The 18,887-nt window shown below is 43.9% G+C and overlaps 2 protein-coding genes across 2 annotated transcripts in view; one reads left to right on the forward strand and one right to left on the reverse strand.

The window, feature by feature from the left end:
• Positions 1 to 10,272, reverse strand: part of adamts7 (a disintegrin-like and metallopeptidase (reprolysin type) with thrombospondin type 1 motif, 7) — a 104,582-nt gene extending 94,310 nt beyond the window's left edge. Inside the window, exons 1-2 of the mRNA XM_033630868.2 lie at positions 9,576 to 10,272; positions 2,555 to 2,922 (exon numbers count right to left, since the gene is read on the reverse strand). Of these exons, the coding sequence (XP_033486759.2) occupies positions 2,555 to 2,922; positions 9,576 to 9,696 (489 nt within the window). The 5' untranslated portion in view covers positions 9,697 to 10,272. The remainder of the gene's footprint in view (positions 1 to 2,554; positions 2,923 to 9,575) is intronic.
• Positions 10,273 to 11,816: 1,544 nt separating this feature from the next.
• On the forward strand, positions 11,817 to 15,610 carry rxfp3.3a2 (relaxin family peptide receptor 3.3a2). The gene has a single exon (XM_033630117.2). The coding sequence runs from the start codon at positions 13,840 to 13,842 to the stop codon at positions 14,980 to 14,982; it is 1,143 nt and encodes a 380-aa protein (XP_033486008.1). The 5' UTR covers positions 11,817 to 13,839; the 3' UTR covers positions 14,983 to 15,610.
• Positions 15,611 to 18,887: the final 3,277 nt, after the last annotated feature.

The following is an 18,887-nucleotide window of genomic DNA, read 5'->3' on the forward strand; positions in this document are numbered from 1 at the left end:
AGTGATGCCCCGCCAGGCTTCTGTTGTGGCGAACTGTCGAGGGATGAGGTTTCCCATGTTTCCAGCCCATCTCTTAAAAACAAGCACATGCCTTTTACCCCAAAGAAACACAACTACCAATAAGTGACCAACCTAGCTGTGATATTATGTTTGAAACATGTTGTTAAAGAAGAAATGATTATTTAATTACATAAAAACAGTATTAAATGTCTTTTTTTCTGATTTATTTAAGATCTGTTCTGATTAATGGCGATATGATAATAATCATATTTCATATTTGTCACATTAACAATGACATAATAAATACAGGAGGTGTTTGTGCTACATGTAAATATCTTTGAAAGTCATGGACCAGAGATGATGTGGAGCAATATCACCGCAGCACTGCCATAACTCTGTGTCAGGGATTGAAAATGCTCTGTTGTCAATTTAAAATCTGTGAATGCACCGATGAACCCGAGCATCTCCTTCAGCAGTCTAAAAATTTTTTCCTTTATGAGCACACATCTGCGTGCGATCACAGAGGCAGAGCACAACACGAATGGCTCGCTGCATTCTGAAGAAACAGTCTGTGAATATGAGCGAGCAGATTGTGGCTTATAGTCGGATTCCTGCTGTGATCTTTGAAATGCACTGAAGGGAGTGTCACTTTGTTCTTCAGCCTCAACAGTTACATGGTGAATACTTTTACAGCAAAATGGAAGTGCAACAACAATTACTGAAAAGTTTAAAGGGATGTGTGCGTGTGTAGAATATATGTTCCACTGCTTACAAATATGATGTTTACATGAATAATTCACCACAAAATGTCTGTTTGTAATGTTTGTAAGGTTTGTCATGTCATGTTAATTTAAATTTCTGAAGAAAACTATTTTTCTTGCATGCCTCCACAGAAAGCAGCGAACATACTGACGAACTGATTGATTGGGGACCATGCTTAACAACAGCAAAACTATATCAAAACATCTGTTTACAAAATTTAAAACAACTTAGGCAGAATAATCCATGTCTCATTTATCTAGTCATGAGCTCAGTACTTCCCAAACACGTGCATTTTCACTAGGACAAACAAACAAATGTGAGACTCTATTAGGAGCTGCACCTTGTCAAAATAAATCAAAACCTATATGACTGGACCATGTGGGAATTTAATCTCAAAGGACAGACACAGGAAATGGCCACGCTCAGCAGTCAGACAGGAGTCAGGTTACAAACCAATCACAGCCGACAGATATCTTTCCCTTCTTCTGTAAATATTCAGTCAGATAAATACGGAAAAGTTGATCATGTTAGTGCAGGGCTACCCAGAGCTTTACATCTGTCCCACAGATGGTAGGCCTACACACTTATAAACAGCGCCTGGAAGAAGATCACCTCTGCACTCAGGATTTAAGGTGAGGCTATACAATGCTTGTTAAGGTTGCTTAGCAACCTCAGACGCAACCTGCCGCCACGCTCTTGAAAGCTGGCACAAAAAAGCCACAAGTGTAACGCCCAACCTCGTGTTTTCCAGGCGCTTAAAGACGCAGCATGTGTATGGGCCCTAATTCCCAGGGCTGGTACCTGCGGTTATTACACAGGCTAGTTAATAACATGTCGGGCAGGAAATCCAAAGTGTGGGATCATTTTGAGAAGGTGAAGGACGAACCCAAGGTGATATGTAAACTCATCTTCATTGGTCGACTACAAACATGACGTATCATCTGAAACATGGAAGTAGCTACATGCCCATTAGCCACTTAGCACAATCATAACTAGCGTGCTTGCTCTATGGGACCAATGACAAAAAAGTTCCAGGTAGTTTTACATCTGGGAAGTGAAACCTTTTTGGCTTCTTGCACTACTGAGGAACTTCCATGAGGATGAGCAGGGCCCTGCCTGTAAAGCTGTATCCAGTTCTCTTTATACATTCAGAGTATAAAGGGTGAAACACACTGTGCACTATTAGGTGTGCAGATTATTTTCAAATAACCTTGTATTAGACATCACATTTATGCATGAGGCATTTCACTCGGCCAAACCACAGGCCCAAACACACAGTTTATTTGCCCAGCGTGAGTGTTAATGTCGAGCCCTGAGGCCGACGCCACATGTAAAGATTTTGACCAGCTCTCAGAGTTTCAGCAGCTCAGTCAAAGTTTGCATACTCTTGCCCTGCTGTTAGTTTGAAGTTGGCTTATTTAAATAACTGATGGACCCACTGGTGGACCGGTGAAATTTCTTTCGAGCATGAGGCCAGGATTTACATATTTCACTTTTAAGGGGAAAAATCTGTGCTTTCAACAAATATTCAGACTGTGTACATCTGGCTGGAGTAAAACACTTAGGTTCCAAGTCTGGATAGTGAATAACTTCAGACACACCTATGTTTTGTGGAAAATCCATTTAGGGTGTGTAGCTGTCTAAATGACCCTGAAGTTCTCAGATGAACATCCATTTAAACAATTCTGATATTATGACACACACTTAAGTCTGAACACTGCTGCAGCTAACACCTCTGTGTTTACCCTGAAATGCATTTGCAATTTCCTATGGAGATTTTAAAATTACTCACCAGTCCATCACAGGTACTAATGGCTGCACGTCCTCTACCAAGGGCCTCATCCCACACTTCACCTAAGAAATAGCACCTGGAGGATCCAGGAGGATGGATCTGGGCCCCATCCAGGCCACCGTATCTCCTCTCAGTCACAAAGCCTGGAGCCAGCAGGTATGGGTTGAGGGTGAGGTTAAAGTGCAAACTGTGGCCTCCGTGCCACAACTGGTAGAAGACTCGATCCAAGTCTGCTGGTCCCTCTGAGGCTTCCCGGCGCTGTACACGCCGAGCATGGTGAGACAGGAAGTTGGACAGGAAGTGACCTCTGGCATCCACTCTCGTGGGGTGAACCACTTCATACTGAGGCAGATCCCGCAGAACTCTCTCTGTCGAAGTCATGGTGGGAAGATGTAAGAGAAGATGGGTTAATAAATCATGGGAAAGAGGAGGGTTATTAAATAATTAAAGCAGCTGTAAAGTTATAAACAAATCCATATGGGTGTCTCATCTGTCATTTTAATGTCTGAATACAGCTGCAGTGTATACAGTGCCTAACAGGGGAACACTGAATTCTTGTCAGCTATCCTTCTGCTATCCTCCTTTTACTTTCTACTTTCATATGCAGCAGGTTTGATCATGTTGGTGAAACTCATTCCTTTAATAAAAATAATACACCTTAATTTTCTGTGATTTGAAGTTGCTGAATCAGCGGCATTAAAGGGAGTGTGAGAATGATCTTCCTTTTGTGAGTAAGTGGAGAGAAAAAGTGCCTTAGGAAGAGCAATTACAGGCAGGTTCATTGTGGTTGGCTGATGGGATCAATAATACTGATGACTGAAGTGCACATGTCCCACAATTTATCGTTCGGTCGAGTTTAAGTTTTGCTCAAGGGCACAGATCTTTTTAATTTAGTTTATTACACTCAAAAATCAATGTTTATGTTTAGTATGCACTTTCAGTACACACATGCGCAAGATGAGGCTTACCGGCGACGGAGAAGTACGGCTCCAATAATGTTCTCTTCTTGGCGTCATGACTGCCCAAAAGTACCTGGACAGCTGAGCCGTGGCAGCACACAGGTGTGTGACGTGTCAGAGGAGAAACGAGCCGTTCACATTACTCTTTGCGGCAGGTAACGGTCCACAAACCTCACCGCACTTTAGGGACTGTTCTTTACTTATGAAGGGACTTGTCAGGGGAGGAGGGTGGCTGGTTGATTTTTATTTTATTTTGATCCCCCCTATGTTAATCACTTATTGATGCTGTTTTTGAAGTATGAATAAGTCAATAAGTAATTTATTCCATTGAAATATCATTGATGTATTATAGAAAAGTGATTTATCTTTTTATAAATGACAAAAGGCACATCTGCCTCATTTTCGCTGTAGTATCGTGATACTACTCAGAACCATGATACTTTCACTGGTATCATACCATGGGTCCCAATTTTGGTACCCTGACAACACTAATCTGGAGGGGGTTCATCTGCAAAAACTAATGAAAAACTAAACAGTATTCGGCCAAGCGTTTAATTTCATTGGGCTTCAGCTTTGGCCACAAATTTTCATTTCGGTGCATCCCTACTACTCGGCCTACCAACAGCAACCAAAAAGCTTCCACTATCAAAATCTTGTCCTGTTGCCTTTTGATTCTTTATAGATATGCTGACATAAGTTTATAGATTTTACAGCAGAAACAACAAGATTTGAGTCTTTCAATCACAAATATTTTTCTTCACATGAAGATGTATTTAAAATGCATAATTTATTAAAATAACATTCGATAGTTCATTTTCCACTGGAATTTTCAGAGACTTTTGGCAGGGGGGAGTCATATTATGTCTGAAAACAAACACCAGTAACATTAGTCGCTTGTCCGTGAAGATTCTCAGTCATCCAGGTCATGATAATTGTAAGTGCTAATATCGTAGGCAACTGGACTTGCTTGTGTTTCTTGAAGATGTTTCGCCTCTCATCCAAAACAAGCCAATCCATGCTCAAGAAGCTTCTTGGATGAGAGGCAAAACGTCTTCAAGAAACGCAAGCAAGTCCAGTTGTCTATGATATTAGCACTTACGATAACATTAGAGGCGGCTCCATAATGCAGGAGTTTGTTCCACATAAAGTGAGCAACTTAAAAAATTGTGGAAATGGAAACTATTTGGACATAAAACATTTGATCTACAACAAACCATTACATAACGTAAGGTATGGAAGAATACGACAGTAGCAACAGCGGGTTGGGTGACACAACAAACCTATTTCACCAAGTACAAAGAGAGAATTGATGAGAGAAGAGGCAAACTACTTACTTGAAAGACACTGTTGATTGCTGCAATTAGTCAATACTTATGTTTCATAACTTTATAAAATAGTCCTTTCATAACTACCCTGTAATATTGTGATTGTATTTCATCAATCCCTAATTAGCATATAAAGAAGAAAACATCAATAAATGTGGCCAATCTGCACAAACAATAATAACATCATAACTGATGACACAACAACAACAACTGCTGTTTCATAATAATGTCTCATCTATTCTCTGCGGCTCACAGTCAAAATAACACCGTTGGAGCATCATAATTTCCAAACACACTGCCTTTGCATGAAGATAATTTATCAAGGTACAAAGACCTGCGCCTGAACTCTCATAATACCATCATTATCTTAATGTCATTCAGGAGAAACCAGCAGAATGTAAACAATGACTTCACACAGCTCCGAGGTGAAACAAGGTCTCCCTCTCCATTCAGCCTCGCTCAGGATTATCTGCACAAATATTTGAATGAATACATCAGTGTGCAGTGAGATCTGAGGTGGATGTGTTTGGCAACCAGCTGCTCGGAATGTCTTTCTGAATGAAGAGCAAGAAAAACACATGCTTTAAAGTTTTGACCTTCTGTAAGGTCACTTAAAGGATTTTCACTTTGTTCCTTAAAAGTCTAGGTATTTCAGCAACGGCGCAAAACTTCAGATGGAATTTCATCCACAGCAGAAGATACAGCAAAAACTAAATGGATGGCAATAAATCGGCCGTCATGATTTTGTATCACTTTTAAGAGACAATTCACACTCCATTTTCACACCATCCATTTTCATGCGCTTATCCGGGGCCAGGTCACAGGGGCAGCAGGCCAGATGACCCTCTCCCCAGCAACACTTTCCAGCTCCTCCTGGGGGACCCCAAGGTGCTCCCAGGTCAGATGAGATATGTAATCAGTTCCCCAGTGGGACGTGCCTGAACCATCTCCAGCTAGAGGCACCCTGGAGGGATCCTGATCAGATGCCTGAACCACCTCAACTAACCCCTTTCTACGCGAAGGAGCAGCCGCTCTACTCTGAGCTCCCTCTGGATGTCCGAGTTCCTCACCCTATCTCTAAGGCTGAGCCCAGCTACCCCACGGAGGAAACTCATTTCAGCAGCTTGTATCCGTGACCTCATTCTTTTGGTCACTACCCAGAGCTCATGGCCAAAGGTGAGGGTTGGTACGTAGATGGACCAGTAAATTGAAAGCTTCGCCTTCTGGCTCAGCTCCCTCTTCGCCATGACGGTCCAGCACAGCACCCGCATCACTGCAGAAGCCGCACCAAACTGCCGATCTATCTCACACTCCATTCTACCCTCACTCCTGAACAAGACCCAGAGATACTTGAACTCCCTTGCTTGAGGCAGTAACTCCCTCCCAACCAGGAGGGGGCAATCCACCGGTTTCCGACAGAACCATGGCCTCAGATTTCAATCAATCAATCAATCAATTTTATTTATAAAGCCCAATATCACAAATCACAATTTGCCTCACAGGGCTTTACAGCATACGACATCCCTCTGACCCTCGCAGCGGATAAGGAAAAAAAGATTTGGAGGTGCTGACTCTCAGCCTGACCACCTTACGCTGCAAACCGCCCCAGTGCATGCTGGAGGTCACGGATTGATGAAGCCAACAGAACCAGATCATCTGTGAAAAGCAGAGAAGCAATTCTGAGGTCCCCAAACAGGATCCATTCCTACCCTCGACTGCACCTCGAGATCCTGTCCATAAAAATCACAAACAGGATCAGTGACAAGGGACAACCCTGGCGGATGCAAACACCCACCGAGAGCGTGTTTGACTTTACGCTGAGTATGTGGATGCAGCTCTCACTTTGGTCACACAGGGACTGAATGGCTTGTAGCAGTGAGCCCGGTACCCCTGCAGTCCCGTAGTACTGAAGTACCTTAGGGATGCAGTCCTAAGCCCTCTCCAAGTCCACATAGCACATGTAGACTGGATAGGCAAGCTCCCATGAATACGGTTCATCCCAAAATCAAAAATACATATTTTTCCTCTTACCTGTAGTGCTACTTATCAGTCTAGATTGTTTTGGTGTGAGTTGCCGAGTGTTGGAGATATCAGACATTGAAATGTCTGCCTGCTCTCCAATATAATGGAACTAGATTACACTTGGCTGGTGGTGCTCAAAGCACCAAAAAATGTATAAATAAATAAGAAATTTAAAATAAAACAAAACTCAACAGCAATGTCTGTTTTCGAGAAATCATGACCTGTTTAGTCAAAATAATCCAAAGATCTTGCAATTTCATGTCGAGAACAAAGACCACACCTCAACCACATCCCATTTCCACCCCAAAGTATTTAAGCACACCTGATGCATTCTCTCTCTCTCTTTCTCACATCCCATCTGCCCAATCCCTTCTCGCCTCTTACATCTTTTTCTCTACTCCTTCTATCCTAGAACAAGTTCACTAAGAGACAACTCCCCCACTCAGTCTCACTCCTGGGATCCCTCCTGTGTTCCTGCCTTCGAAAACATCCATCATTGCACTCGCCTGCTACCCAGAAACCCAGCCTTCATCCCTCAATCCTCATCCCTTTATTCCTCACTCTTCATCCCTTGATCCTCATCCTGTCATCCCTAACCTTTCATCCATTCACCCCTCAACCCTTCCACCCTTATCCCATCATAATTCATCTCTTCATCCCTCATCCAATCGACCCTCGACCTCCATCCATTCTTCCCTCGACCCTCATCTCCTCATTCCTTCATCCCTCAACCCTCCTACCCTCATCCATTCGACCCTTCGACCCTCATCCCTTCAACCCCTCTATCCCTTCATTCCTCATCCATTTGACCGTCAACCTTCATCTCGTCATCTCTCAACCCTTTGACCCTCATTCGTTCATCTTTCATTCCTTCATTCCTCATCCATTCATCCCTCACCCTTCACCTCCTCACCCCTCTGTCTTCATCCTTTCATCCCTCAACCCTTAATCTGACCCTCATTCCTCCATTCCTCACCCTCCATCCCCTCATCCCTTCATTGTACATCCTGTCATCCCTTCATCTATATCCTCTCATTCTCTAATCCCTCCATCCTCATCCCTTCAGGGTTTCTTCTGAACCCATAATCCATCTTACGCAATAAACCATTTGGAATCGTTATCTTCTTGGTCTTTGTCAGTGAACCTATATTAATAATTAATAAACAGCACGAAAGGTGAGAGGAAAAACATGTTTGATTTTGGGGTGAACTGTGCCTTTAAGAAACACTATTTTGGAGTGATGAAGGAAGCTTTCTTATTCCTGACTAAATCATTTTATATGTACAGTATCTATTAACGTCTGTATTTCCAAACAACTCTAACTGTGCAGTTTAATTGCACACGACTCATCTAGTGATGACTTAACTCACGACATTGTAAACTGTGGTTCTTATTATGAGCTGCCTACTCCACCCTGTAGTGACTGCACCCTTATTTTTAAACTCACTTTGAACAATCTTTTTTATCTTTGCACCTCTTGTCCGCACTTGTACTATTTTAGCGGTGATTCTTTTTTTAATTTTGATTTTGGGGTGAACTGTCCCTTTAAATTTTGCACAATTCAACCTACAGCTAGGCGTAATATTTCTGATTTTTTTTTTATTTTATTGCAGAAATCCTGGCTGACGTCAGTCATTAAGCATGGCTGTTTTTGATTTTGTATATTTTGATGAGGATCTGGATTCAGATGGAGAAAATATTTACTAAACAATAGAGCTTTGCAGCCTTGGTGGAGGCATGCTGTCTGGTTGCATGCGTGCAGATCTTTTATTGGAAGGCATTTCATAACCCATTAAGGGTTTTCCCTCATCTCTAAGAATTCAATGAAGCATCTCAATTAATTAAATACACACAAGGTTTAATTTTAATTCATTACAGCTTTTCATCAAGCAGCTGTGCCCTTCACTGCAGACGCCTGTGCCCCAGTGCTTCTACATTTAAAACAACTTTGGGATTCCTGTGCCAACATTTATCACCTGCAGCCTCTAATGTTGGGGAGGTGCCATGTGTCAGTGGCACATCCAACAGTGCTTAGTTTTTCTCCCAAGGGCCACAGTTGATTTATGCAGGTTGAGGCAGAGTGCACCCAGGCTCGCTGCTCTGCTTGTACCTGTACCCTCAGGAGAGCCGTGACTTTTGACATCCATACAGCGAGCTAAAGGGATGCGTGAGAGGAGTGCAGGGAGTGGAGGTGGAGGTGGAGGAGTGTTTCCTTCAAGACAAGGCAGGATTAAATCTCTGATGTGATGATATCCACTGGGCCTGACAGCTAGTACACTCTGCAGTGCAGAATGGAAACCAGCTCCATTGTGAGAGTGATGATGCATCCTGTAGATACCCACAGAGAAATTCTGTTTCCTGACCTTCGGCTGGTGAGGTCAGAGGTCAGAGTCAGCCGCACTGGGAGTCTGTGTTTTGGCTCAAGGGCAGGGCAGATGCTTTCCTACATGTGGCTTAAACCTTGGATGATTCAGTGGAAAGAAGGTCTCTGCAGCAACCAGACTAAGCTGCCATGGTCAGCCCAGAACTTTGTAAACACAAGTCACAGCTGGCCTCCCCTCCACACTGAGCTCTGCTGCTGCTGCTGCCGCTGGCTTGATTCTGGGCTCAATTAGCTCTGGAACAAATGCGCACAACAAAAGCGGGCACAGTACCAGGAGACGTGGAGATACCACGAATGCAAACTTTGAGGTGTGTGTTATGTGGCTCACTAACCTGACTCATGTGATAATCCCAATGCTTTGCAGTTTTCCAGGAGCGCCAGAAGAGCGACGAGGAGGTGAATGAGAGAGACTCCTTGTCCAGAAGCGTGAAGCCCGCAGTCCAAACGGGTCATGTTGTCAGGACGGTAGCAGCCTGTACTTGAGAAACATTTAACGCCTCTGTGACACCGCGTTGACTGTCAATTCAAATGATTTCCATGTGGGCTGGATGCACTTTTCGCTTTGTTGCGACCGTGCACTTTAAAAAGTGACAGTCCCTGCAAACTTTTCCAATTCAGGCCTGGACATCGCCTGCACCCACGGGCTGTTCCTGCTGCATTCTCACTCTTTGTGGACTTGTTTAGGTGTCGGCGTTGACGTCTGCTTGCGAGTAGCTGTCCCTTCTATCCTCCATCAGTCTCCGACCGACAGCCAGTGACAGCTTGAAAGTTTTCTCTGCAAACTTTCGCAGAGCAGAGCCACCCCCACAGATGGGTGGACTTAAGACAATGGGCTATCTTTCAGCAGGGCTGGAGGCTTAAAGGGGAATGCTACTCCAAGAAATCGGATATGGCGCTTCAATCCAGTTGGCGGCTGCTCCCAAAACTGAGGTCATTTGGGTTTTCAGAGGGTCACATGAGGACCGGTTTCGATATTGGTGCGTTCACTCAGAGTCAGAGAGATGATGAGATATCAGGAGCCTCAGTGTGCATTATTAAAAACCCTCTGTACAGTGGTGAAGGAACCTGTGGTTGAAAACTTTATTGGGAAAGAACTTTGGAAACTCCCGGACCTACATGTGCGATGTCTTTAACTTGAGTGGAAAAAAGTGGCTGTATTGAAAAACATGCTCTCTGAACTCTACATCATTGATTTGCTTTATCAGTCTCCATCTGTTTGAGCTTAGCGCCCCCTCTAGCGGGCAGATGAAGGCATGATGGAGCACTGATGATGCTCCTGCACATCAGCTCTGATATTATTAGGGGAGAGCGGGGCTGGTCGTCACACTTTACACTGTCCTTTTTCATATTTTATTTGTAGATTTTTAGATTTAAAACAAAGCTCTTATAGGCACCGACTACAGAATAGATGTCTGTACATATGCATATAGTGTCAGTACACAAATGTTGTTTGTCCAACCCATTATGAGCAAGTATGTGTACATGCAAACACTTTAGGTCACTCTTGATAGATAGGACATGGATGGTTGCCATGTTTTGTCAAAGATTACAGAGCTGAGGGAAACACTGCATCCAACTCTCTCCATGTGGAACAAGTTGGTCTTACAAGAAGACACATCCCCAGTTTCCCAAAGACTTAAAATATTCATTTTTGCCTCAACCATGCCATATAGTATTGTCTTTTGCTGCAAGTGGGATAGAGCTAATAGATGTGGGGTTCCACCCAGGATGGCAGTGCGTGGGTCTGGTGTAATGTCACAGTTGTATATTTCTGAAAAGCACTTTATACTTTTTAACTTTCATTTGAACCCTGTAAACACTATGTCCTTAATGGATTCCCTTTTGATGTGAAGCCTAAAATGTCAGGCAGGTATGGAGTGGTGTTTCTCTCCTTAAACTTATTCTGTTCAAGAGATATGGACTGACAATTAGCCAAAGTGACATCTATCCTCATCATGGGGTTGGTTGTCACTGTGGTATTTTAATGGGGAAAAAATAAACAGCAGTAAGCAATCTTAAAAATGAATTTAAAGTCAAATTTCATTGGTATTTTTTAATTGAAATGCAACAAGCCAACCAAGCTCATGCACAGAGAGAACATAAGTAGGAAAAATCATTCCTAAAAGTGCATTTTTCATCTTTATATGAGGCCAAAACAAAGAGCAATACATGTGGCAACCAACTCTGAGGAGAATGTGACAAGCATCCCCAATCTAATGTAACAATCACAGAAAAAACTATCTAAACTATAGCTCTCCCTTCATAACTCTTGATGGTAATATTTATTGAAGAATATTCAGGAATTTAGGAAAGTCTGGGTGCATAGCCGACAGAGATGATCACCCTGCTGGGATGTACAACTACATCTGGGTGACGCCTTAATCAGTAGCTCCAAGTTGCCATTCAAATTTAAGTTAATGTCAGCGACAGAGAGCGTCCATGCTGTTTTCACGAACATGCCCTCAGCATGGCAGGTGACCATCAGAGGGTTTGTTGAAGACTGCCTCATCAAAAGGCATGACACACTCACTGGATACTCCCACTAATGTAATAGAAGAACTTAGTCATCCTCCTCTAGAGCGACAAAGCAAACATCACAAGGTGCAACTGAGACCAAATCTCTCCGCGTTGACTTGATGGTGTAAACACAGCTTGGTGACAACTGGGAGCCGCTGATGAAGGCATCACGCAGATGTGGGTTCAGTGTAGTTGTACATCCTGACGGTGTGGTCACCTGTGTTTGCTGTGCACCCTGCCTGGACAGACAGCATGGAATGTGCGTCCTTGAATTGGCTGCAGATGGAGAAACCAATATTTCCTGTCCATCACTGTCACCAGATCAGACCTCCATAAAAATAAGAGTGAAATGGAAGCTCCTGCATGTGCTCATCTGTGCTAACTGACACACCACTGAGTTGATCAAGTCCTTGAACCAGACTTTCCTAAATTCCTAAATATTCTTCATAGTTTGTGAAATCATGTACTCAGTTCAAACAATTTGAGGTAAGGATGAGGCTGGTCCACATGCTCCTTTGTTCTCCAGAGAAAACATCTGCCACCTGTGAGCTGTGGCTACATATAGACCCTGGGCTCTGCCCCCTCAGGAAGAGGGAGGCAGGTAGGAATGGCTGGGGATTTTCCGTGCAGGTAGGTGTAGACAGGTAGAGGGCTGCTTGAGGATTTTCCACATTGTTTTATTATGAACCTAATGTATTCAAACCTAGAAGATAAACACAGAGGAGCTCAATATTTAAAGTCTGGAATGAAAAACACAAGCCGTCTCACCTCAGTGTCAAGTGTCCACGGGTGTAGCAGCAAATTCTGGGCACTTTGCATAAGCAGTCTCTGTGGGTCCTTTTTCCTTTCCTTTCTTTTTGTCTTTTCTTTTTTGGGACCATGATTTCCCTTTTATGGGGACAGACATGACAGTGTATGCTGGTGCTTTAGCAGCACTAACTCAGCTCTGTTGCTGTGTTTAGAGATGAATCCAAGTGCAGGGGTGGTGCCTTTAAGGGGTGAGAGGGGCCTCAAAGAGCTCCTGCATTTTCTATAGAAAGTTCAGTCTTTAAATCAAGTTATTTAGCCAGTTTTAATTTAGTTATGACACTGTTTCATTCATTTATCCTCTTAGGGGCGGCTGGAGCCTATCCCAGCTGACATTGGGTGAGAGGCAGAGTACACCCTGGACAGGTCACCAGACTATCACAGGGCTGACACATAGAGACAGACAACCATTCACACTCACATTCACACCTACGGACAATTTAGAGTCACCAATTAACCTGCATGTCTTTGGACTGTGGGAGGAAGCTGGAGAAAAGTCACGCTGACACAGGGAGAACATGCAAACTCCACACAGAAGGGCTCCCCCACCTTGGGTTTGAGCCAGAAACCCTTTTGCTGTGAGGCGACAATGCTAACCACTGCACCACCGTGCCCATTACTAATTTCTTAGAAATAAATACAAAACTTTTCATTCCAGGCTTTTCAAGGACCCCGTTCTCATTGGGGCCCTAGGAAACCAGTCCCCCCATAGGATGTCACTGCAAGTGTCTTACTAATAAAATGACCCCGCAGATGACCTTTGACCCCAGTTCTGAACATTTCGGCACCTCTCCAACCCTGCTCTGCCCTTCACAGTTATGATGCTCCTATAGGGCAAACTGACCCCTGGAGAGATCTTGGTGATGATGTGCACAACAAAACGGAGGAAGGTTCCTGTATTTTCGTTAACTTTTCATGATGAAGTTGACATTTTCCCATTTGTATAGCTCCCCGCCACCTGTCTAATGAGCTGACAGTCTGTGTGAGGCAAATATTAATTCATGGAGACTAATCAGTAAACCAGTCCTGGTGTTTGCAGTTGGATTCTGGAAAATTTACACTCGTCTCTATGTCTGTCTGCGTCTCTGTCACATCTTGTGCAGCCAATCGTGGCTCAGCAGAGGAGCGACACACCTGTATAAAAGCAGACTCAGACTCACTGAATGGGGATAAAGAGCGAGGACTCTCACATGGAGCGTCAGGGCTGTGTTTGCGTCTAGCCTGTGCGCGCAGCGGAACGCCTGGTGCCAGTCCAGGTTCCTGACTTTAAAGATGGATGACTTATTCAACCACAGCGGAGGAGCTCTGAACAGAAGTTCACCTGGCGATGAGAAATTCAGTTTCGAAGACATCGACGTGAGCGCAGACGGCACCTCCATCCTGAGGATCCTCATCTCCGTGGTGTACTCTGTAGTTTGCGCGGTGGGTCTGGTGGGAAACCTGCTCGTCTTTTTCCTCACGAGGTTACGGCAAGGTCGGAAGAAGTCCACCATCAATTTTTTCATCATCAACTTGGCAGTGACGGACTTCCAGTTCGTGCTCACTCTGCCCTTCTGGGCTGTGGACACCGCGCTGGACTTCAGCTGGCCGTTTGGAGACTCCATGTGTAAAATCATCCTCTCGGTCACCGTGATGAACATGTACGCCAGCGTGTTCTTCCTCACTGCCATGAGTGTGACCCGCTACCTGTCTGTCGCCTCGGCCCTGAAGAAGAAAGCGTACAGGAGGTCCCGGTGCGTCAAGTGGGTGTGCGCGGTGCTGTGGGTGGCGGCGACAGTGGCCACAGCTCCCACAGCTATCTTCTCCACCGTGACTGTGGTGGCCGGTGAAAAACTCTGCCTCCTCAAGTTTCCAGAGGGGCACGACTGGCTCGCCCTCTATCACATCCAGAAAATATTAATAGCCTTCATCATACCCATGCTCATAGTCTGTGTTAACTACCTGATGCTGCTGCGCTTCGTGAGGCGGAGGAGCATGGACAGCAGCAACCCCAAACGGAGATCTAGAGTCACCAAATCTGTCGCTATCGTGGTTTTGTCTTTCTTCTGCTGCTGGATGCCAAATCATGCCATCACCTTCTGGGGCGTCCTGGTCAAATTTAACGCAGTTAACTGGGACAAGTCATATTACATGGTGCACACGTATGTGTTCCCTGTCACCGTGTGCTTGGCGCACGCGAACAGCTGCCTAAACCCGGTGCTTTACTGCCTGATGAGGCCAGAGATCAGGAAGATGCTCAGCGCGTTGTTTTGGAGAGTGTCCCCTCCATCCTCAAAGAAGAGCTGCGCCACGCGCTCTTTTACGCACGGAGAAACCCAGGGAGTCGTGCCTCTCCAGATTATGAGCAAGGGGGAGTACACGCTGCCCATCATAGACCGTAAAGGTTTACCAAGCTCCAAAATGATCCCTCGGTAACTTGAGTGTGGTGAAACATAACACCTCATGCAGCTGCTTTTTGCTCTGGTTGTCCACCTGTGACTGTCATGACTCGTGCGTAATGCTTTCGCCACTACTTCAGATTTAAACATTTTTTATAATAAATAAAGATGAACGCTATCACCTGGTTGTCATGATGACATGAACTATGTTTGAGAAGTGTAATGTGGAGTTTTTTAAATTCCTACAACTGTCACAACAATACCTATCACCTGTTAATTTCGTTGGCGAACAAAACGCTTCTGTTTCCAAGACACCGGGCAACAGAGAGACGGGGACAGGGGGCAAATGAATCTTAGACACTTTCAAGGACTCCCAGCTTCAAGTGGGATTGTATTATGAAAAAGGAGCGTGCAGTGTTTCTGCTCTGCCTGTAAATCAATTGCTTTTCCACTTGAAGTCGTAAGAGATTGACTTCAAGTGACTATTGATCAACTCCACAGAACATCTTCAATCCTGTGGCATCCTTAATTCTTTACATTTCTCTGTATAGCTGTGCTAAATTTTGTATACTGTATGTTGTCCTCACACATCTGCACTGTGTTCACCCACTGCTGTATGTACAAAAAAAGAGCATATATATAAACATATATTGTATATTTTCTCAGATGCACTGTTTTTACACTGGAGGTTTGTCCCACATGATTAAATAACATGAGTGTTGACAGTTTGTCATCCTGTCAGACGGAGCAGGTTCATTTCTAAAGGTGTTCTGGCTTTCAGCAACAATAAAAGAATTCTCTTTGAGAGGTGTCATGCATGCATTGTTGAGTTTGACACAGATTGCACAGATAAAGGGGGAGAATGTGGCACACCTGATTCAGGTAAGAAATCCATATACACATGCGGTGTTGGACAGCTCCTTTTCATTGAGGTTAATGCATATTCAGCACTGGCTCTATACGCTGTCAGGTAAAGACAGGGTGGAGGTAATAATGGTTGCAGAGGGTCCAGCAGCTGTCACTTTGCATTCAGCAGAGGTGCAGGTCATCCTCAGGTGATTAAGCAAACCCAGAACAAGAGAGCCATGTTTGTGCACTAATGAGCATGTGTTCCTGTCTGTCCGTTCTCCTCCCTGTGCCATGGGGCTGCTTTGTTTCATGTGGCCTGTCCATGATGCTGGAGGGGTGGTGTAAAGGGACGATAACAAGGTGTACAAACTGCAGATTTGTTTCTATAGCAATAAGTGTTGGGGATCTATAAGTCTCCGTCCATAGTGGCGGCCTGACTGATCTTATTAGTCAGTTCTATTTATAACAAGGCACTCATGACCTTGGATTCAGATACAGAAAATAACATAACAATCCTGTAACAATGAAGATGAAGGGAAACAGGCACATATATGAACCCATACTCTTTCACAGATGCCTCACTGTTAGAGCCTATATATATACTGTAACATGTTCTGCAGCATTTCGACATAACATCACATTTGTTTTAGATTAACTGACTGTGCTCTGTGTGCTTGGATTTACGGCTCATCTTTAATTCAGTTCCTTTGGCCGTACTCACTTTCTTGCCCTCGCTGGATCTCATTACGTTTGTAGCTGCAACAGTCTAATTCCCTCCTCAGCGAGGGATCAATATGTTTTCAGCACAGCACTGACAGCAGCAGATGGTTAGCATGTGTCAGCTGAGTGAATCAAACCTGCGTCCCCAAACGCAAATCACAGTTTCACTAAATCACAGCACCACAGGGGAGCTCTCATTTATTAGCGCTTTCTTTTAACTCAGAGGATGCAAACAACCACTGACAATACTCTCGTTTGCCTTTAAATTAAATGTTCTTTAGATGTGAGAGAAAACACTGCAGCCCAGACAAAAATTAAAGGTTTTGGGAGGCTGTGATTGGCAGGTGGCTTCACAGTCATCTCTGCGCGTTAAAGGTGGTTTGTAACTTTTATAAAAGTTAATTTTTTGTTATTCACTGAAACTGTCACTACATCCACACAGAAGTAGGAGACAAATTCCTCTTCCTCCTCTTAGTGCTCATGAACTGTGGTCAAACGGTCAAACTAGGCAGCACTGAATTAATATGAGTCAAGATTCTGTCACTGCAGTGCCTTTTTCTCATCTCTAATCTTTACACTTGGTATTAGCATGAGTTTCAGTGATCCGAAGACAAGTGGACAGCCGAGACACATCGCCGTTCACACCTGTGTCCATCCTGCGTCTCCAGCTGACTGCTTGCGTTACCCCTGCTTTCATGTGGGGTCAGAATAACTGAAAAAATGACCTCCCCACTGGGAAAATTCAGGTATGTCCTCTCAAATGGGAAAAATAGCTTGAAAAGTTGGTGAAAATTTTGGTAAACGAGTTGTCAAGTTGACATTAGAGGTGCAGAAACATGGTAGACCAAAGTAAATGTTTGGTTGATGATAATAAACTTCATAGTAATTCATATATTACATGTCAGCTTTTTGTCTTTACATGTAATTTGTAATATGGTATTAACGTTAGTTGCTGTCCACGTAGAGTGACCTGGATCAGTTGGAAAAGTTACTGAGTTACTTAGCATAAAAGCACCATTTCAGTAGCTAATGTACGGCAGCAACAAGTCTACGACAAAATCATTTTTTAATATAAAGCCTCAAATATGTTTAAATGTTCTGAGCAGTAAAATACAGCACATCTTCTTTGTAGCGTCAATTTTGTTTCCACATTACGACTTAAAGCTCGTGAACACACTGAAGTCAGAAGGACAACTTCCCAACTCAGGACTTTTTGAGGAGCATGTGAATGCAGCATACCGTTTCATTTACACCAGAAGGTTAAAGGGCCCCATACACACTTAATATGTTCACGTTGTGTCTGCTCACTAGTTATGTTAGTGGTTGTGTCAATACAGCTGGAGAAATTACTGTCAGCAGAATTCAACATGTCTCCCCCATAGGGGAAAACAGTGGATGGTCACACAACACTTTGTCCAACTTGTCTTAAAATTGCTCGCTGTCACAGGTACAACCACCACATTCAGATCAGATCACATTGCGTCTTGGTGGTCGTTTACACTTAGGGTGCTTTCAGACCTAGAGTTGTCTTGCTTTGGTCTGAATCAGGGACCAATTTTGTTACACAATTGCTTAGAGTTGGTTCGTGTTCTCGCGGCAGCATTTACAAGCGGACCAGATCAAATGCCTTGTGTGAGAAAGCTGCTCTGGATTGGTCAGAATTTCCAAAACTGAAAAATCCAGGAAGTAAACAAAACGATGAAGAAGAGTACACTTGCAAGATAAATGTGACACTTTCTAATGTCACAATGGAGGGACAACTACGCAGGTTGATTTTAGCGCTGCTCATCGTGGACTATATTGCTGTCATTGTTCATTTTAGTCAAACCATACAATTTGAAAACGAGGCGCGGCTCCAACTAGAAAACAATGTTTAACCCAAACAATGTGTCATGTGACTGCAGTTGGTTCAGATCCAGGTCGGAACACCTTCTCACTACAAACGAACCGCATCAGAGTTTGTTTGTAACCGGACCGAGACCACCTCTTCAAGAAGGTCTCGGCCCAGTTGTTTTGGTTCACACCTGCCCAAACGAACCGCACTTAGGGGGCAAACAAACTTGAGTTCTATTGAACCGAACCAAACAGGGCAGGTGTAAAAGCACCCCTATATTTAGGGCTGTCCACTTGTGATAGGATTACCCAAGACACAGTTTAATACCAGGTATAAACAGGGCCAACATTTCAACCAAAACATAATGAAATAATATTGCCTACTGCAGCTTTTAATTATCTTCACTCTTGATCTCTCCCTCCATAACCGTAGCCTCTCTCTGATTAATTGACATGATTTAAATAAACAACACTCTTGTTTCCTCGGGGCTCCTTCCCACAGCTGAAACTCCTCAGGCGTTCATTAAAAAGACATTCACA

This window comes from Epinephelus lanceolatus, chromosome 2 (genome assembly GCF_041903045.1).
Source record: "Epinephelus lanceolatus isolate andai-2023 chromosome 2, ASM4190304v1, whole genome shotgun sequence".
NCBI lineage: Eukaryota > Metazoa > Chordata > Actinopteri > Perciformes > Serranidae > Epinephelus > Epinephelus lanceolatus.